At 31.7% G+C, this 13,290-nt stretch overlaps 2 protein-coding genes across 7 annotated transcripts; one reads left to right on the forward strand and one right to left on the reverse strand.

Annotated features, from left to right (window-relative positions):
* Window positions 1-1,305: 1,305 nt before the first annotated feature.
* On the forward strand, window positions 1,306-5,462 carry LOC120177249 (ethylene-responsive transcription factor-like protein At4g13040). 5 transcript variants are annotated; one of them, XM_039183467.1, is made up of 7 exons: window positions 1,306-1,447; window positions 2,500-2,609; window positions 2,849-2,979; window positions 3,691-3,775; window positions 4,404-4,584; window positions 4,917-5,056; window positions 5,202-5,462. In XM_039183467.1, exons 2-7 carry the CDS (start codon window positions 2,567-2,569, stop codon window positions 5,339-5,341), a joined length of 720 nt encoding a protein of 239 aa, XP_039039398.1. In that variant the 5' UTR covers window positions 1,306-1,447; window positions 2,500-2,566; the 3' UTR covers window positions 5,342-5,462. The 5 variants fall into 5 exon arrangements, with proteins under 5 accessions (XP_039039398.1, XP_039039397.1, XP_039039401.1 ...); XM_039183466.1 differs by having other exon boundaries at window positions 2,503-2,609; XM_039183470.1 differs by having other exon boundaries at window positions 1,325-1,447; window positions 2,503-2,609; window positions 4,935-5,056; window positions 5,202-5,445.
* A 3,444-nt stretch (window positions 5,463-8,906) lies between these two features.
* LOC120177161 (E3 ubiquitin-protein ligase RNF4-like) lies at window positions 8,907-11,753 on the reverse strand. Of its 2 annotated transcripts, none has more exons than XM_039183386.1 (6): window positions 11,540-11,753; window positions 10,825-11,109; window positions 10,669-10,723; window positions 9,699-9,799; window positions 9,251-9,499; window positions 8,907-9,076 (listed from the first exon to the last, which is right to left on the reverse strand). In XM_039183386.1, the coding sequence occupies exons 2-5, from the start codon at window positions 11,053-11,055 to the stop codon at window positions 9,278-9,280; spliced, it is 609 nt and encodes a 202-aa protein (XP_039039317.1). In that variant the 5' UTR covers window positions 11,056-11,109; window positions 11,540-11,753; the 3' UTR covers window positions 8,907-9,076; window positions 9,251-9,277. The 2 variants fall into 2 exon arrangements, with proteins under 2 accessions (XP_039039317.1, XP_039039316.1); XM_039183385.1 differs by having other exon boundaries at window positions 9,699-9,802.
* Between the last annotated feature and the right edge of the window lie 1,537 nt (window positions 11,754-13,290).

A 13,290-nucleotide genomic window follows, 5' to 3' on the forward strand; every position in this document is an offset into this window, starting at 1 on the left:
AATAATAATAATAATAATAAAATAAATAAAATAATATTTAAAATTAAAACAAATGGATAAAAATTAGTATCTTCATTGTGAATGGATAAAATTAAGTTACAAAGATTATCTTTATAATGACTTTCTATAATATATGATTTAAATTAATTGATCAATGAATAACATAAGAAAACAATTTCTTTACATGATTTGTTATCTTTTATGTTATAATTGTATTTAAAATTTTAAATACTTGTGAGAAAGTTTGTTGTTTTTATGGTTCTATTTTATTCGACGAATTAATTTATGTCTTGATAGTTAAACGAATAAAAAAATATTTGTGAATCATACAAAAATATCATATTTTATTTAATTTTTTTATAAAATAAAAAAAATGAAACAATAAAAATAATAAGAACAAGAAGAGATGTAAGAACAACGAGAGAAATCTTGTTGATTATATCAATATGAATCGTTTATAATATTTTCTCTAAACTTTATATTTATAAATATATGAAGTGTATATCATATAAAATTTTAATCCTAATAAGTATTAAAATCCTAATAATAAAATACATCAAAATATTACTTGATATATAATTTTTTAATCATAATAGATGTACACATAAATAAGTATTCATAAAAAAATTTTGATATGTTTATAATTTATTTTATTATTTTTGATTAATAATTTATTTTATTTAAATTTCTTTTACATTCATATTATTTTCATGTCATACTATTCATGTTATGTTTATATTTTGTATAGTTTATTATACTAATTGAATTTAAATATTTTTTTTCATAAAATATCATTTAATTATTATATTTAAAAATGTAATCTATTTTTTAATGGATCACGAAGAGTATAGTCTAATACTATTTATTCTAACTCTAAAATACTCCATTTAATAAACAAATGAAGATAAGGGTAGTAAGGTAAATATGAAAACAACAAAATAAACCTAATATATTTGGTATTTACAAGTAAGAAAGAAGGGGGCAATCGAGGAATAATAATAGTTCTACAAGCATACGTTCCTCTTCTCATCATCTCTACAGATTACAAAGACTTTGCCTTTGGATTTGGCCTTCCGCTTCGCTTTGATTATTTTTCCTTTCCCCTGTTTACGCCATCTGAAGCAGCCAACTCGAACACCCTTAAAAATGGGAGTTTTTTTCACTAAAAAATTAACACAACGCACACAAACAGAAGTTGATGTAGGTGGTAGATGCATGACTCAGGAGAGCCAACACCAACTTCTCATAATCACACTTTTTTCCCCTTTTCTTCCTATCTTCGCTCCTCTTCAATCGCCATCTTCCTTCCGTCCCTTAAAGCTACAAACTTTATATATACTTTTTTCACCAGATTTTATATTGTCAACCTGAAAAAGCATGTTTTTTCTCTCTCGGTTTCTACGCTGACTACTCCGCCACCTTATTTGTTTCATCTCCTCTTTCTCAGGTATCAAACAAAAGATAAAAACAATGACTTGTCTTTTTCTTTGTTGGTGGTGTTGTTGTTATTTATCTTCTTTGTAATGGGTGGTTTTTCCTTTTCCTGGTCATGGGGTTATGCCTATTTTTTCGCTTTGATGGGTTTCTTCTTCTTCTCGTTGATGATTTTGTGTGTTTTGGGGTTTGGGATTTTGTGTTATATTTTTTTGTTCACTGCGTCTGCTTCCATGAGAGGTGGTAGGTTGGTGGGTTGACTTATATGGGGGAAATTATTGGGATCTTTAGTAGGCAAACTCATTGTTCATCTTTGTTAGTTTCAATTGATTAAAGTTTTGGCTTTATTTTACTTTATGCAAATTATGATGAATTATTTATTTATTTGACATAAAATCCTTTTTGTCACCTTGTCCCCTTATCCAGAGCCTGGTGAACTATTAGAAGTGAATACTATTCCCCCCTCAATTGTGGGTTACTAAAAACGTTTCATGGGTTTTGCATTGGTTAGTTCATACTATTCTCTAATTTCATTTATGGATGATTTCTGTTTTGCCTGTATCAGCTTTGCTGTATTCTTTTAGAAGTTCCAATCCGTACAAAGGAATATATTTTAGTGTATGTGCAGCATTATTGAACTGAGACGTCTGTAATAATGAGAAAATGGTTGGTTTCAGCCAACCGAATTTCTGCAATAAGCACTTTGTGTTTTTGCATTAACTGGCATTGATATTTGATAACAAAAAGCTTATTAACATCCGGGGATTTCACATTTGCAATTCCATTTTCCTTGATTTTCTTTGCCCGAATTGCTTATTTGCATCATGAAACTTGTGTTAACTCGTAGTTTTAATGGCTTTTACTGCAACTGTTGATTTTTTTATCTTATTTGTCATTAATATGTGATATCTTGTTTGATTAGCTTATGAAATTATTTCCTTATCTCTGTAAGACACCTATTTTCATCTGCCATTCATTCATTTTGCAGTATATTCTTCTTTAATGTTTTTCATTTTCAAATTGTTTTATCTACTTATACACGTCCATCATTTGTAATCCTACAAGCAGACACAGGGGTAAATGCAAAGGAAGATCAATTGAACCATTGTTCGCAGGTTAAAGCATTCCCCACATGGTGAGCTTACGCAGATGCAAGCTCCTGGGATTCTGCTCTGGTAAATTTTGGTTGAGATGTACATTAAATTCCATAATTAAATTGCTTCTATTGATAGCCATTAGTATTTAGTAGGGAAATTATCTATACATTTAAAACGTGTCCTCCAATTCTTTGCTTTTCTGCTTTCCAAGTCGGTTTGTTTGATCAAATTACGAGGTACTTAGATGGAATGTAATTGAACAGGTTCTAAGTTATGCCGAATAATGCTATTCATATGTATTTGATGGCCTTTTGCAGGGAGGAGTTCCTTTTTTATTCCACTTGCTAGAGTTTTTGATAACGGACATACACGTGAAAGTTCGAGTCAGAATGCAAAATCAGTTAGTGTGCATCCCTTGCCCTTAGATTTCATCAACCAAGTGAATGGGGTAAGAGTGCTTGACTAATCAATTTACCTGAGATAGTATTAAATGGTTTATTTCCCTCCTTCTAATCCTCTGCTAATCTTAAACCGGTCTTGTAATTTAGTTTGTCCATAAAATATATTTACTGGTGTGTGAATCATTTCATCCACCTTTATCCCCAGAAAGGCGAGAAAAAGACCATTTGTTATTTCGGAACTTCTCCATTATGGTGGATCATCTTTACTTCCATATTTTAGGAAGGACTTGTAACATGCCTTTTTAATTGATAATTGCTGATTGCATATTATCTTCATCATCGTTTTGCATGGTAGATATTGATATAAACTGTGGATATAAATATACTATTCGTATAGCCGACTATACTCTTGATTAAGAGTTGGTTTCACTTGTAAGGTAAAAAATATGTCCGCATTTCGGAATATGTAGTGCCCTTTTCAGTTCTTTTTTTTGATAGGAATCCGACTGTTTAATTAAAACAAAGCATTGCGATGGTCTCTGTGGATGCTCACGCAATGTGATTTCTGCCTAGTGCTCTGAATGTCAAAGTGCCCTTTTCAGTTCTGGATTTTAGTTCATATCCTTCGGCTAGTTCTAGTTTAGTTTTACTCGCATAATCAATTGGAAGTTATTTATATATATCTTGAATAATAATTGGCGTTTAATTTTTTTTTAGTAATTAACAATTACATGTAACTTTTTGGTGCTGTTTCTCAGAAAAGCATTGCCAAGGTTGACTCTGCATCACCAAATGTTTCTGGTTCCGTTTCATCAAAAGAGCATCAGAATCGACCTTTTCCAGGTTTGCATCTTTGGAAACTCGTGTTCCATATGTTTGCTATCGATGATAAAGCTGGAAAATTTTACTTGCTTATGGTTTTGCATTGATATTTCTTTCTTGTTTGAAATTTTAAATTCTTAAAGATGATATCAATGCATTTCCGGCTTATCAAGTTCCTTTTTTTTCGGATCTGAAAGAGTACATGCCTCCCATGAACTGTTTCATGCATCCAAGATTTGAGGCCAACGTATATGTTTATTGTTGTGCAAAAGAAAAATAAAAGTTATTGCACAATCGGATCGTCAAAGTTTCGTAGTTTTGACATCATTTTTTCAAGCTTGTCACTATTGTCTAGAGAATCAACATTGTTAAGTTGTAAAAATGATTTGATCTGCAGATATTTTGGGACTGTTCTATCTTCAGAATCCTGTTTTTATTTTATCCCCTCCTGCTGCTACCGTAGCATGCTGCTTGCAATAAATGACATGCTTGGCATAAGCATGGAAGCATTGCAATTTGAGAAAGTTAATGAGATGGTTCTTCAAGATAAAACATATCATTATGTTTTAGCATCGAAATCAGATGCTGGGAGCCATTTTAGTTTTCCTACATCTTGAGTGATGCCCTTGTACAATGTTATTATCTGTAGGTAAACCAATTAAACGGAGGAAGCGACACAGGAGGAAGCATCTTCAAAACCAAGAACCATGTCTAATGAGGGGTGTATACTTCAAAAATATGAAATGGCAGGCCGCGATTAAAGTTGACAAGAAACAGATTCACTTGGGAACAGTTGGTTCACAAGAAGAAGCTGCTCGTTTATATGACAGGTAATAAGCTGGCTTTTACCTGGTTTGTAGTGATTACTACTACAATTTTCAGAAACTCTCGATAGTTGCCACTATATGTAATCTAAATATTACTGTTTCGGTTTCGGATGAAGTTTGAATAGTCCAATATAACTGCCGAAAACCGTCAGCCCTAATCTGATACAAACATGGACTTGATCTAAGTACAAGTCATGTTCTACTATAAGTACCAAAGCTGGATTCTATCCTTTCTGTATGTGCTAAAGGTGATTTCCTGGTGGTCATTTTTTTAGTAATGTAACTTAGTTGTTACTTTGATGGATGGGCCAATGGATTTCGAAATTTATTGGCAGGTATTTTTATCTGTGTAGAGCTGCATTCATGTGTGGAAGGGAGCCGAACTTTGAGCTTCCCGAGGAGGAAAAGCAAGAGCTTAGGAAGTTCAAGTGGGACGAGTTTTTGGCATATACTCGCTGTTCGATCACCGACAAAAGTAACCCGTTCCTCTATGGATTCTAACCTTATTAACCAAACTGTTAGCATTTAAATACTAAATAGTTTTATTTTCAACCTAACCTTATTAACCGAACTGTTAGCATTTAAATACTAAATAGTTTAATTTTCAACAACAATTACAGAACACAAGCGAAGGCTCGAGGTCGAAGCACAGAAGTGGTCCAAGTGTGCAATAGAGAATGGTGAGTGGGACACCAAACGAGGAGTCAACAATAGCTTCTCGGCTTCAGAAGAGATGGGACCAGACTCTTCAGCCGAATAATCTGGTTCGAGCAATTAAATTCTTGTTGCAGGGTCTCCATTTTTAGGTGTAAAAGCCCCCTCTTTTAGAGCTAAGTAATAATATTTTGATTTCATTATCTACTGGTAAAGTGGTAATTAGATATCTACAAGTTTTAACACAGATAATAAGTGGTAAATATTAGTTGCATCATGATTCACCATTGTTGTTAGATCAACGAAAGGCATTGCAAATGCACTATATAAAATACCTTATTTTGATTTTAGGCCGAAGCTGAACCCTGAATGGTCAATGTAATGCAAGATTGCAGAATGATTGATTTTACCATTAATCCTTATTTTGCATGTCTATGGTTTAATCTGCCATTAATGGGGGGAGGCATGGACCGGTTACTGTTGAGATTGACACGAAAATGAGGCCAACAAGCCGACAACAAATATAGATGTTTACACTTGCTGTATTAAATGTCTTCACTACCTGTAGGACTGTTTACGGTATGTTAACTGTATCATTTAGTTTAAACAGTCTGTTAACTGTATCATTTAGTTTAAACAGTCTGGTTAATCATTATAATGATTATTGAATTTTACTGACCATAACCTAATCATAGAGAAATGATTAACTAATAACGGTTAAACGTTACTAACGGTTTGGTTACACAAGTTAACATGTAACCTATTACAATTTTTTACATTTTTACTCCTTAATTTTAAAAAAAATACATATTGACACTACATAGTATTTAATACATATACATACTACATTTTCATATTTTTATGTAAGTTTAAAGTTTCAACACACACAAAATACATAGTAATCATTTTAAAAATTTAAGCACATATCCATTAACAATATTTCAAGCACCATCAAAGTTTCCAAGATAAATCTTTACTAAACATAAAATAAGCATATAACTCAATATCTCTAATAACTCCAACATAAAGTAAATGAAACTTCTATAATATAATACCGTAAGTCACAAAAAATCAACTTTAATATCAAATCACGAATACATAAGATCTTCGTTGACTTCTTCCAAAATAGAATTTGTCTCATTAATCTTGAAGTTGGATTTTTTTAATATGTTTTATTATTTTTCTTGTCAATCAAAATATAAAATATGTATTTTTAAAGTTAAATAAATAATTAAAAATAAAACATAGATAATAATAAAGTAGTTTGAAATCTTTGAACTTACCTTTTCGTAGCAGTCGTAACTAGATTTGTAGCACTTATAATCAATTTGCAGTAGCCCTGGCTACCTTCATAAACTGCAACTAATTTGTTTTGACAGTGCGTGGACAATATGAATATAAATAAAAACAAGAACAAAAACCCACCAAAATTTTTTTGAACCAAATATCCGAGGATCGTGTTGACATTTACTCGTAATTTCTTGGCAGCTTATCTCTAAGGTGCGTTTGATTGGCATGAATCCCTTTGAATTAGGAGGAATTGAAATCCAATTTCACTATTTTCCTATATTTGGTTCAAGTTTTCCAAAGAAATTGAAATCCCTCATGACTTCAACTTTCTATCAAGAAAGTGAATTCCATCCATTCTATGACGGAATTCAATTCATTTATTGGAGGGAATTGAAATTTGACCATACTACCCTCATCAACCTTTTGGTAACTTATTCATATATTGAATAAAAATATTTTTTTATTATTTCAGGTCGGGTCGGGTTTTTAATTCATATATTCGGGTCGGGTCGGTTTTTTTAAGTGTGATATTCGGGTCGGATCGAGTTCGGGTTTAGGGTGAAAAATACCCGACCCGAAAATATATATAATTTTACCTTATATATTTAGGAATAATTACAATAATACCCCACTATATATAATTTTTTTCAATTAAGTCACTGTTTTTATTGAATAAAAATAATTTTTTTATTATTTCGGGTCAAGTCGGGTCGGATTTCTAATTCATATATTCGGATCGGGTCGGGTGAAACTTTATTTTGGTTGGATCGGGTCGGTTTTTTTTAAGTGTGATATTCGGGTCGGGTCGGGTTCGGGTTTAGGGTGAAAAATACCCTACCCGACCCGACCCAAAAAAATATATAATTTTACCTTATATATTTAAGAATAATTACAATAATACCCCTCTATATATATATATATATTTTCCAATTAAGTCATTGTTTTTATTGAATAAAAATAATTTTTTTATTATTTCGGGTCAGGTTTCTAATTCATATATTCAGGTCGAGTCGGGTGAAACTTTATTTTGAACGGGTCGGGTCTCAGATGGAGGTTCTCTTGTTCTAGGGTCGGTTCGACCAAAAACCCGACCCAACCCGACCCATGGCCATCCCTAATTGAGATGATTTTAACTTATGATGTTTATTAGCATGAATTTTTATAATTTATTGAAATGAATAATCAATCAATAAAATTAAAATTTAATTTTTTAAAATTTTTTATAATATATTGCTATATGTAATTTATAAAACAAACTAAAATTAAGCAAAAAAAAAAAAAAATAAGAAGGACAATTCTATCATTTTACATTACTGAAATCAAATTCATCTGACATGTCTGCGAACCAAACAGAATATGAAATTAGATTCCAATTCCTTCACAGATTTCAATTCCCTCATAAACATTATAGCGAACCAAACGCCACCTAATAGTTTATTCATCAAAAAGAGAGTGTGAAACATGAAACCGATCCTCCATTTTTTCCTTCCTTACAGTAATCATTGACTGATCTAATAAATCCTTTAACCATTAATCTTTTCCCTTGTTTTCATTTGAGCATACAGGTTCTCTCTTTTCACTAAAGTCATCATATTATTTATTTATAATATTTTAATCCTTAAACCATTCTAGACCGATTCTCAGGATGTTACAGTAGAAAACAAGCGCCTTATTGTTCATCTTTTGGAACTATATTGTTCACACTTCGTGATTATGCTATCTAACCATATACCTATTAAAGAGTGCATACTACTACAAAGATCAACCATATATTTAATAAAATTATATGATAAAAATATATAAGAATGTTATATTTATGTTTATTTACTTTCAAAATATGTTTTATATATTCATATATTATGATTATGTGTTACTCTAAAAAGGTTGATTTTAATTTCATCACCGAAATGCTCGACCAAACTCCAGAATCAATAAGGAGCGTTACAAAAAACAATTCAAGATTTTGAGTGCACAACATCTACTTGTCCAAACAAACCCAATTATAAGACGAACAATAAAAAAGAAGCCTTAATTTCAATGACCACGAACTAATGTCCGAAAGGGACAACAGTCACCCTCGTCTCATCAAGGGAGTCGGCACTTCGGCATCCTTTTTGAGACAAGGACTCGACTTTTCTTTATTACATCTCTAATACAAAATTTAAAAATATATTCAGTAATACATCAAAGAGCATAACTTAAAGAAATGTAAAAAAAACTAAAATGGAAACTATTTCCAATCTTAATTAAATCTGAAATGCTTGCTATTGATGCATAAAATTATATAATAAAAACTCAAATATAAAAAATAAAAAAATTCTACATTTATTCGAAATAGCATACAATGACTTGTTTCAATGTGTGTAAATCATTATATATAGTCATTAAACTAATTTGTTGAGCTATTGAATAAAGACGATTGTCCACTAAAACATAGTTTTGAAACTACCAAGTCAGAAATTCCAAAATTAGCTCCACTGAAACAACCACCGGATGAATCGACTCTTTTATCTTTCTCTTTTTCTTTTTCTAAGGCCAGTTTGTATTATCCCTGAAATAAAATGTTATAATCAATCAGAGCATACTCTTTTTTGTTCTCTAGGGGCATATATGCAACTCTTCCACTGAATGTTCACAGTAGAAATATAATTCAGTGCCAGGCCTTATGGAAAGTTAACCTTCTAAAACAAAGGGAGACAAAAAGATTATACACAAAAAAACTTACGTTACTAGTTGGGCATGGAGTTCACGTTCAAGCTACCGATGGAAGGAAGACCCTAATTAGTCCTCTCACGGTGACTCTTTTCCTGCAAGTCGGGCATCTCGCCTGAACAGCTAATGCAGCTTTAATGCATGCCTTGCAGAATATATGCCCACATCTTGTTGACGTCTCCTCCGTTAATGGCCCCATGCAAATTGGGCAGTTGAAGGTTGGTGCCTTTGGTGTTGGCTGTGACACTACAATTTCCACCACCTGCCATTATAACATTTTGCAAGTCTAAAATGTTCGTAAATTTAATAAAAAACAGAAATGCAACACACGGACGAAAACAAGGAGGGATATCTAGTCACGATATCTTTAGACCTGATAACCAGCCAAACCTGTACATGTCTCCTTGAAAGAATACGACATTACACATTTTGAATAAAATACTAAGAGGAAGAGATCTTACCGCCGACTGTGTTGAGCTTTCCAAATCGATAATGTTTGGGCTCATAGGAAGTCTTCGGAGTCTATTCGGATTATTATGAGTTGGCCACATGTGAGCTACACCTACTAAAAACAAAGAGCAACATAGGGTTTTAACTACAAAGAATAAATTCAGTAAATAAAAAACCACCAGTCCATAAATTAATTGACCGATGCATTCATACAAGTAAAACATTATAGATTTTATTGGGCTACTACAAAGTTGAAAAGTGATAATATCAACCTTAGTAAATCACCCTCATATGCCACAAATCCCGAAAATAAAGGTAAACAGCTATGTTAAAAACCAAATAATTGTATTTTATCAACAAAAATCTCTTGATGTTATTAGCACAGACCCTACAAGAGTATGGTCGGCAAAAGAAATGAATATATCTTCTTCGAAGATAAAGACAACAAAAAGCAAAGTAAAATTACTAATAGTACTTCCTGTTTTATTTCCATTTTAGTGCAATCCTCTTGTGTTAATATAAGAAGCTTTTGAACATCGGCATATTTTAATCAATTCAAGGCACATAATATCACCCAGATTTTCACTTGGATTATATCATGTTTGGTTAAGTGGATGGTGATTGACGTGCATTGAATTTGTCTTATTTCAAATATGTAAAAGTAAAATGACATTCCTTTTATTCATCAATTTAAGAAGCAGGGTATTTGTTCCAAGGATCCTAAACCTCAAACTAACAAAGCACCTAAGTCGAGACCAGGTTTGAAACCCACAGGGTATCTACCTTAAAATTCATTCGTTAATGGGGCTTTGACGATGTTATTAAGAAGGAATCTTTTGACTCATGAAGATAAATAGAATGAATTTACAAGGCAGTGCATCAAATGAGCTTCTTCTATATGCAATGTGCATATGATAATACAGGTATCACGTGAAGTCAAACAAAAATACTATAAACAGTATTTTCCCTAAATTTACCTACCTGAATCTACATCGACAACAATCCTTCCACGGTTCCTCCTTGAATTGTTCAGAGCCTGATATAATATCCCAATAAGTTTATAATAATCAGCATGATGCTAATGACTAAGGAAATTTTAAGTAAAAAACAAAGCAAAATAGAACAAGAGCAACATACCTCTGCAAAAGCTGTAGCCGAAGATTCAATTGCATCATCATCAATAGCATCGACATCAATAGTGGCAGGCGGTTCAAGCTGCACGGATTGGATAGTTTGTTCTTCATACCCAGCCTGTTGCGAAGTACCCTCCAGTTCTCTGATTTCACTGGGTGGAACATTCAGATCGAGCATGGCTTTTCTCCTTCGATACCCTCTGAGAGAAGGCCCCCTCACTTCAAGAGTGCTCATGTTCAGCTTATGATTTTTCAAAGGGATATCCGAAGATTGCGGCCTCAAAAAAAACTAAAAGATGTCAAAATACAACTTCCTCAGGTACATTCACAATAGATACTGTATCATGTTTTCTCTAAAAGCAAACAATTCCTTTACTTGATGTCAGTGTTAGTGATGTTTACACAAAAAGAGTTCAATCTGAAATCAAACAAACCTAGTGATTTAGAGCTTAAAACAGGAAAGAGGATCCAGAGACACAAAAATGAGATTTTTTTTTCCCACAAACTTCGCTTCCTAGAAAGTCCAAGTAGCAACAAGGGTGTCACAACATATTCCTAGAAAGATTAAAAAAGAAAAAAATCGACAAGCAAAAAAAAAACCAAATCTTAACAACGGAAGATCGATTAGACACCAAAACATCAAATCAATTTTTTTTTTGAAAAAGAACAAAAAAGTAAGATTGGTAAGTCAGAAGAGAATGGGAGACCAAATATCATACCTTGATACACTGGGGAAATCGAATCGAGAAATCAAGAACGTTCCTCAAAGAAAAATATGGGAAATTGGTCAGAGCGAAGCGGAGAATCCTGGTGAAATTATAACGTCTAGGGTTTTTAAAGCCGGGGGGAGAGATTTTTCAACAGTATTATGAAGGTCGCGCGGTCGGTGTGAGCTTGAAGAGTGTCCACGTGGCGTAACCCCACTTTGTATTTCTTACGTATTCGCTTACAAATGCATCCAGCGCCCACAAGTCTTGGCTATCTTTTTAGAGTCAAACCTTTTAGCGCCACTTTTGCATTATTGGTGATATTAAAAAATTATCATATTGAGATTAATTACTATAACAGGTAGATTAATTACCATGGTAGGAAGATTAAGTATTAGATTAAAAATAGTATAAAATATTAATTAATTTATTAATATAATGGATACAGCTATTTATTATTTATTTTAAATTAAATATATTAATTTATGTGTTATAAATATTTCAATGTATACTTATTTTAATACATTTGAATTTATAATAATTAATAATTAATCAATAATTTATAGTAATAGATGGGGGTAAACATTTAATTAAGTCGAGTTGAGATAAAAAAAACTTTGAGTTATTTGAGTGATGAGTCTTATTAAATAATTTTAAAAAATAAGTCGAGTTTATGAAATTCAAGTCTAGTCAATTAGAATTGTCTAAACTTCTGTTTAAATTTAATATGGATAATTGGATTTGAGAAATTATTGTCATGTTTATTTTGGACCATTGGATGAAAAATGACAATATTGAAATTTTGGAAAGATTACATGGGTAAAGTTGGAAAAGGTGAATTAATTGGTTCTTCTTTGACTTTATAAAGATGATAAGAGTTATGTAGCTTGGTATTGAGGTAAATATCAAGTTTCATTAAGGGCAAATTGGACATTTCTTATTAAATGAATATTATATTCATTTAAGATTAAATATAAGGTAAATTAACATGAAATTAAGGATAAATTTCATGAAACCAAACTATTTTTCAGCTCCATTTCGTGCTCCCCCATAACTAGGTAAAATAAATTTTATTTTTCAATTTTGAGCAATTTCCTTTGGATTTTGGATCGAGATGTGAAGTAGAAAATTGTTCTATTCGAAAAACGCTATCATTTGGTACCATTATTGCATGCTAATTTTGTTTGTGTTCAGAGATCCCAAATTCTAGGGTTTATGTTCATATTAGGATTTTATGATTTGATGAAAGATTTAGATGTTCTTGAGGTTGTACAATCATATACAAGCTTGATTGTCGATTAAAATTACCTATATATGTATATACTTTCTTATGTTGATTTTTAGGCCTAACCCTAGATTTAGGGAGAGATTGTGATTTCATGAAATTAAGTTATGGGTTTGATTGTAGAGATTTTATAATGTTGAATAGAGGTTGGTTTCATGCTTGAATCAAGTGAAAAATTGAATCCCTAACACATATATAGTTTGTCCTTGAGGATATAAGTTAGGAAAAATTGTAGAAAAATTCGCATGGCTTAAAAATGATATTTGGAAGGTTTTACAAGCCTTATAATTTTTTGGGTCATTTTGTAATTTTTCAAAAGTTGAGAGACCTATTCGACAATTTTGAAAGTTATGGAATGAATATGTAATTACTCAATAATTGATGTATGTTCCTGGAAATTATTGTTTGAGGGTTGAAATTGAAGTTATAATGTGAAATTTAGCCATTTTGGAAATTTGGCAAAGTTTAAGTACTAAAT

The sequence above is a fragment of the Hibiscus syriacus genome, unplaced genomic scaffold, assembly GCF_006381635.1.
Source record: "Hibiscus syriacus cultivar Baekdansim isolate YM2019G1 unplaced genomic scaffold, ASM638163v2 tig00112285_pilon, whole genome shotgun sequence".
Lineage (NCBI taxonomy): Eukaryota > Viridiplantae > Streptophyta > Magnoliopsida > Malvales > Malvaceae > Hibiscus > Hibiscus syriacus.

Coding starts and splice junctions, on each gene's coding strand:
- LOC120177249 (XM_039183467.1), top strand. CDS start 2,567: ATGGTGAGCTTACGCAGATGCAAGCTCCTGGGATTCTGCTCTG. Junction 3,776..4,403: donor TCAGAATCGACCTTTTCCAG/GTTTGCATCTTT, acceptor TATTATCTGTAG/GTAAACCAATTAAACGGAGG. Junction 4,585..4,916: donor GCTGCTCGTTTATATGACAG/GTAATAAGCTGG, acceptor ATTTATTGGCAG/GTATTTTTATCTGTGTAGAG.
- LOC120177161 (XM_039183385.1), bottom strand. CDS start 11,055: ATGAGCACTCTTGAAGTGAGGGGGCCTTCTCTCAGAGGGTATCGAAGG. Junction 10,724..10,824: donor CGGCTACAGCTTTTGCAGAG/GTATGTTGCTCT, acceptor ATATTATATCAG/GCTCTGAACAATTCAAGGAG. Junction 9,803..10,668: donor TGTTGTCGATGTAGATTCAG/GTAGGTAAATTT, acceptor CTTTGTTTTTAG/TAGGTGTAGCTCACATGTGG.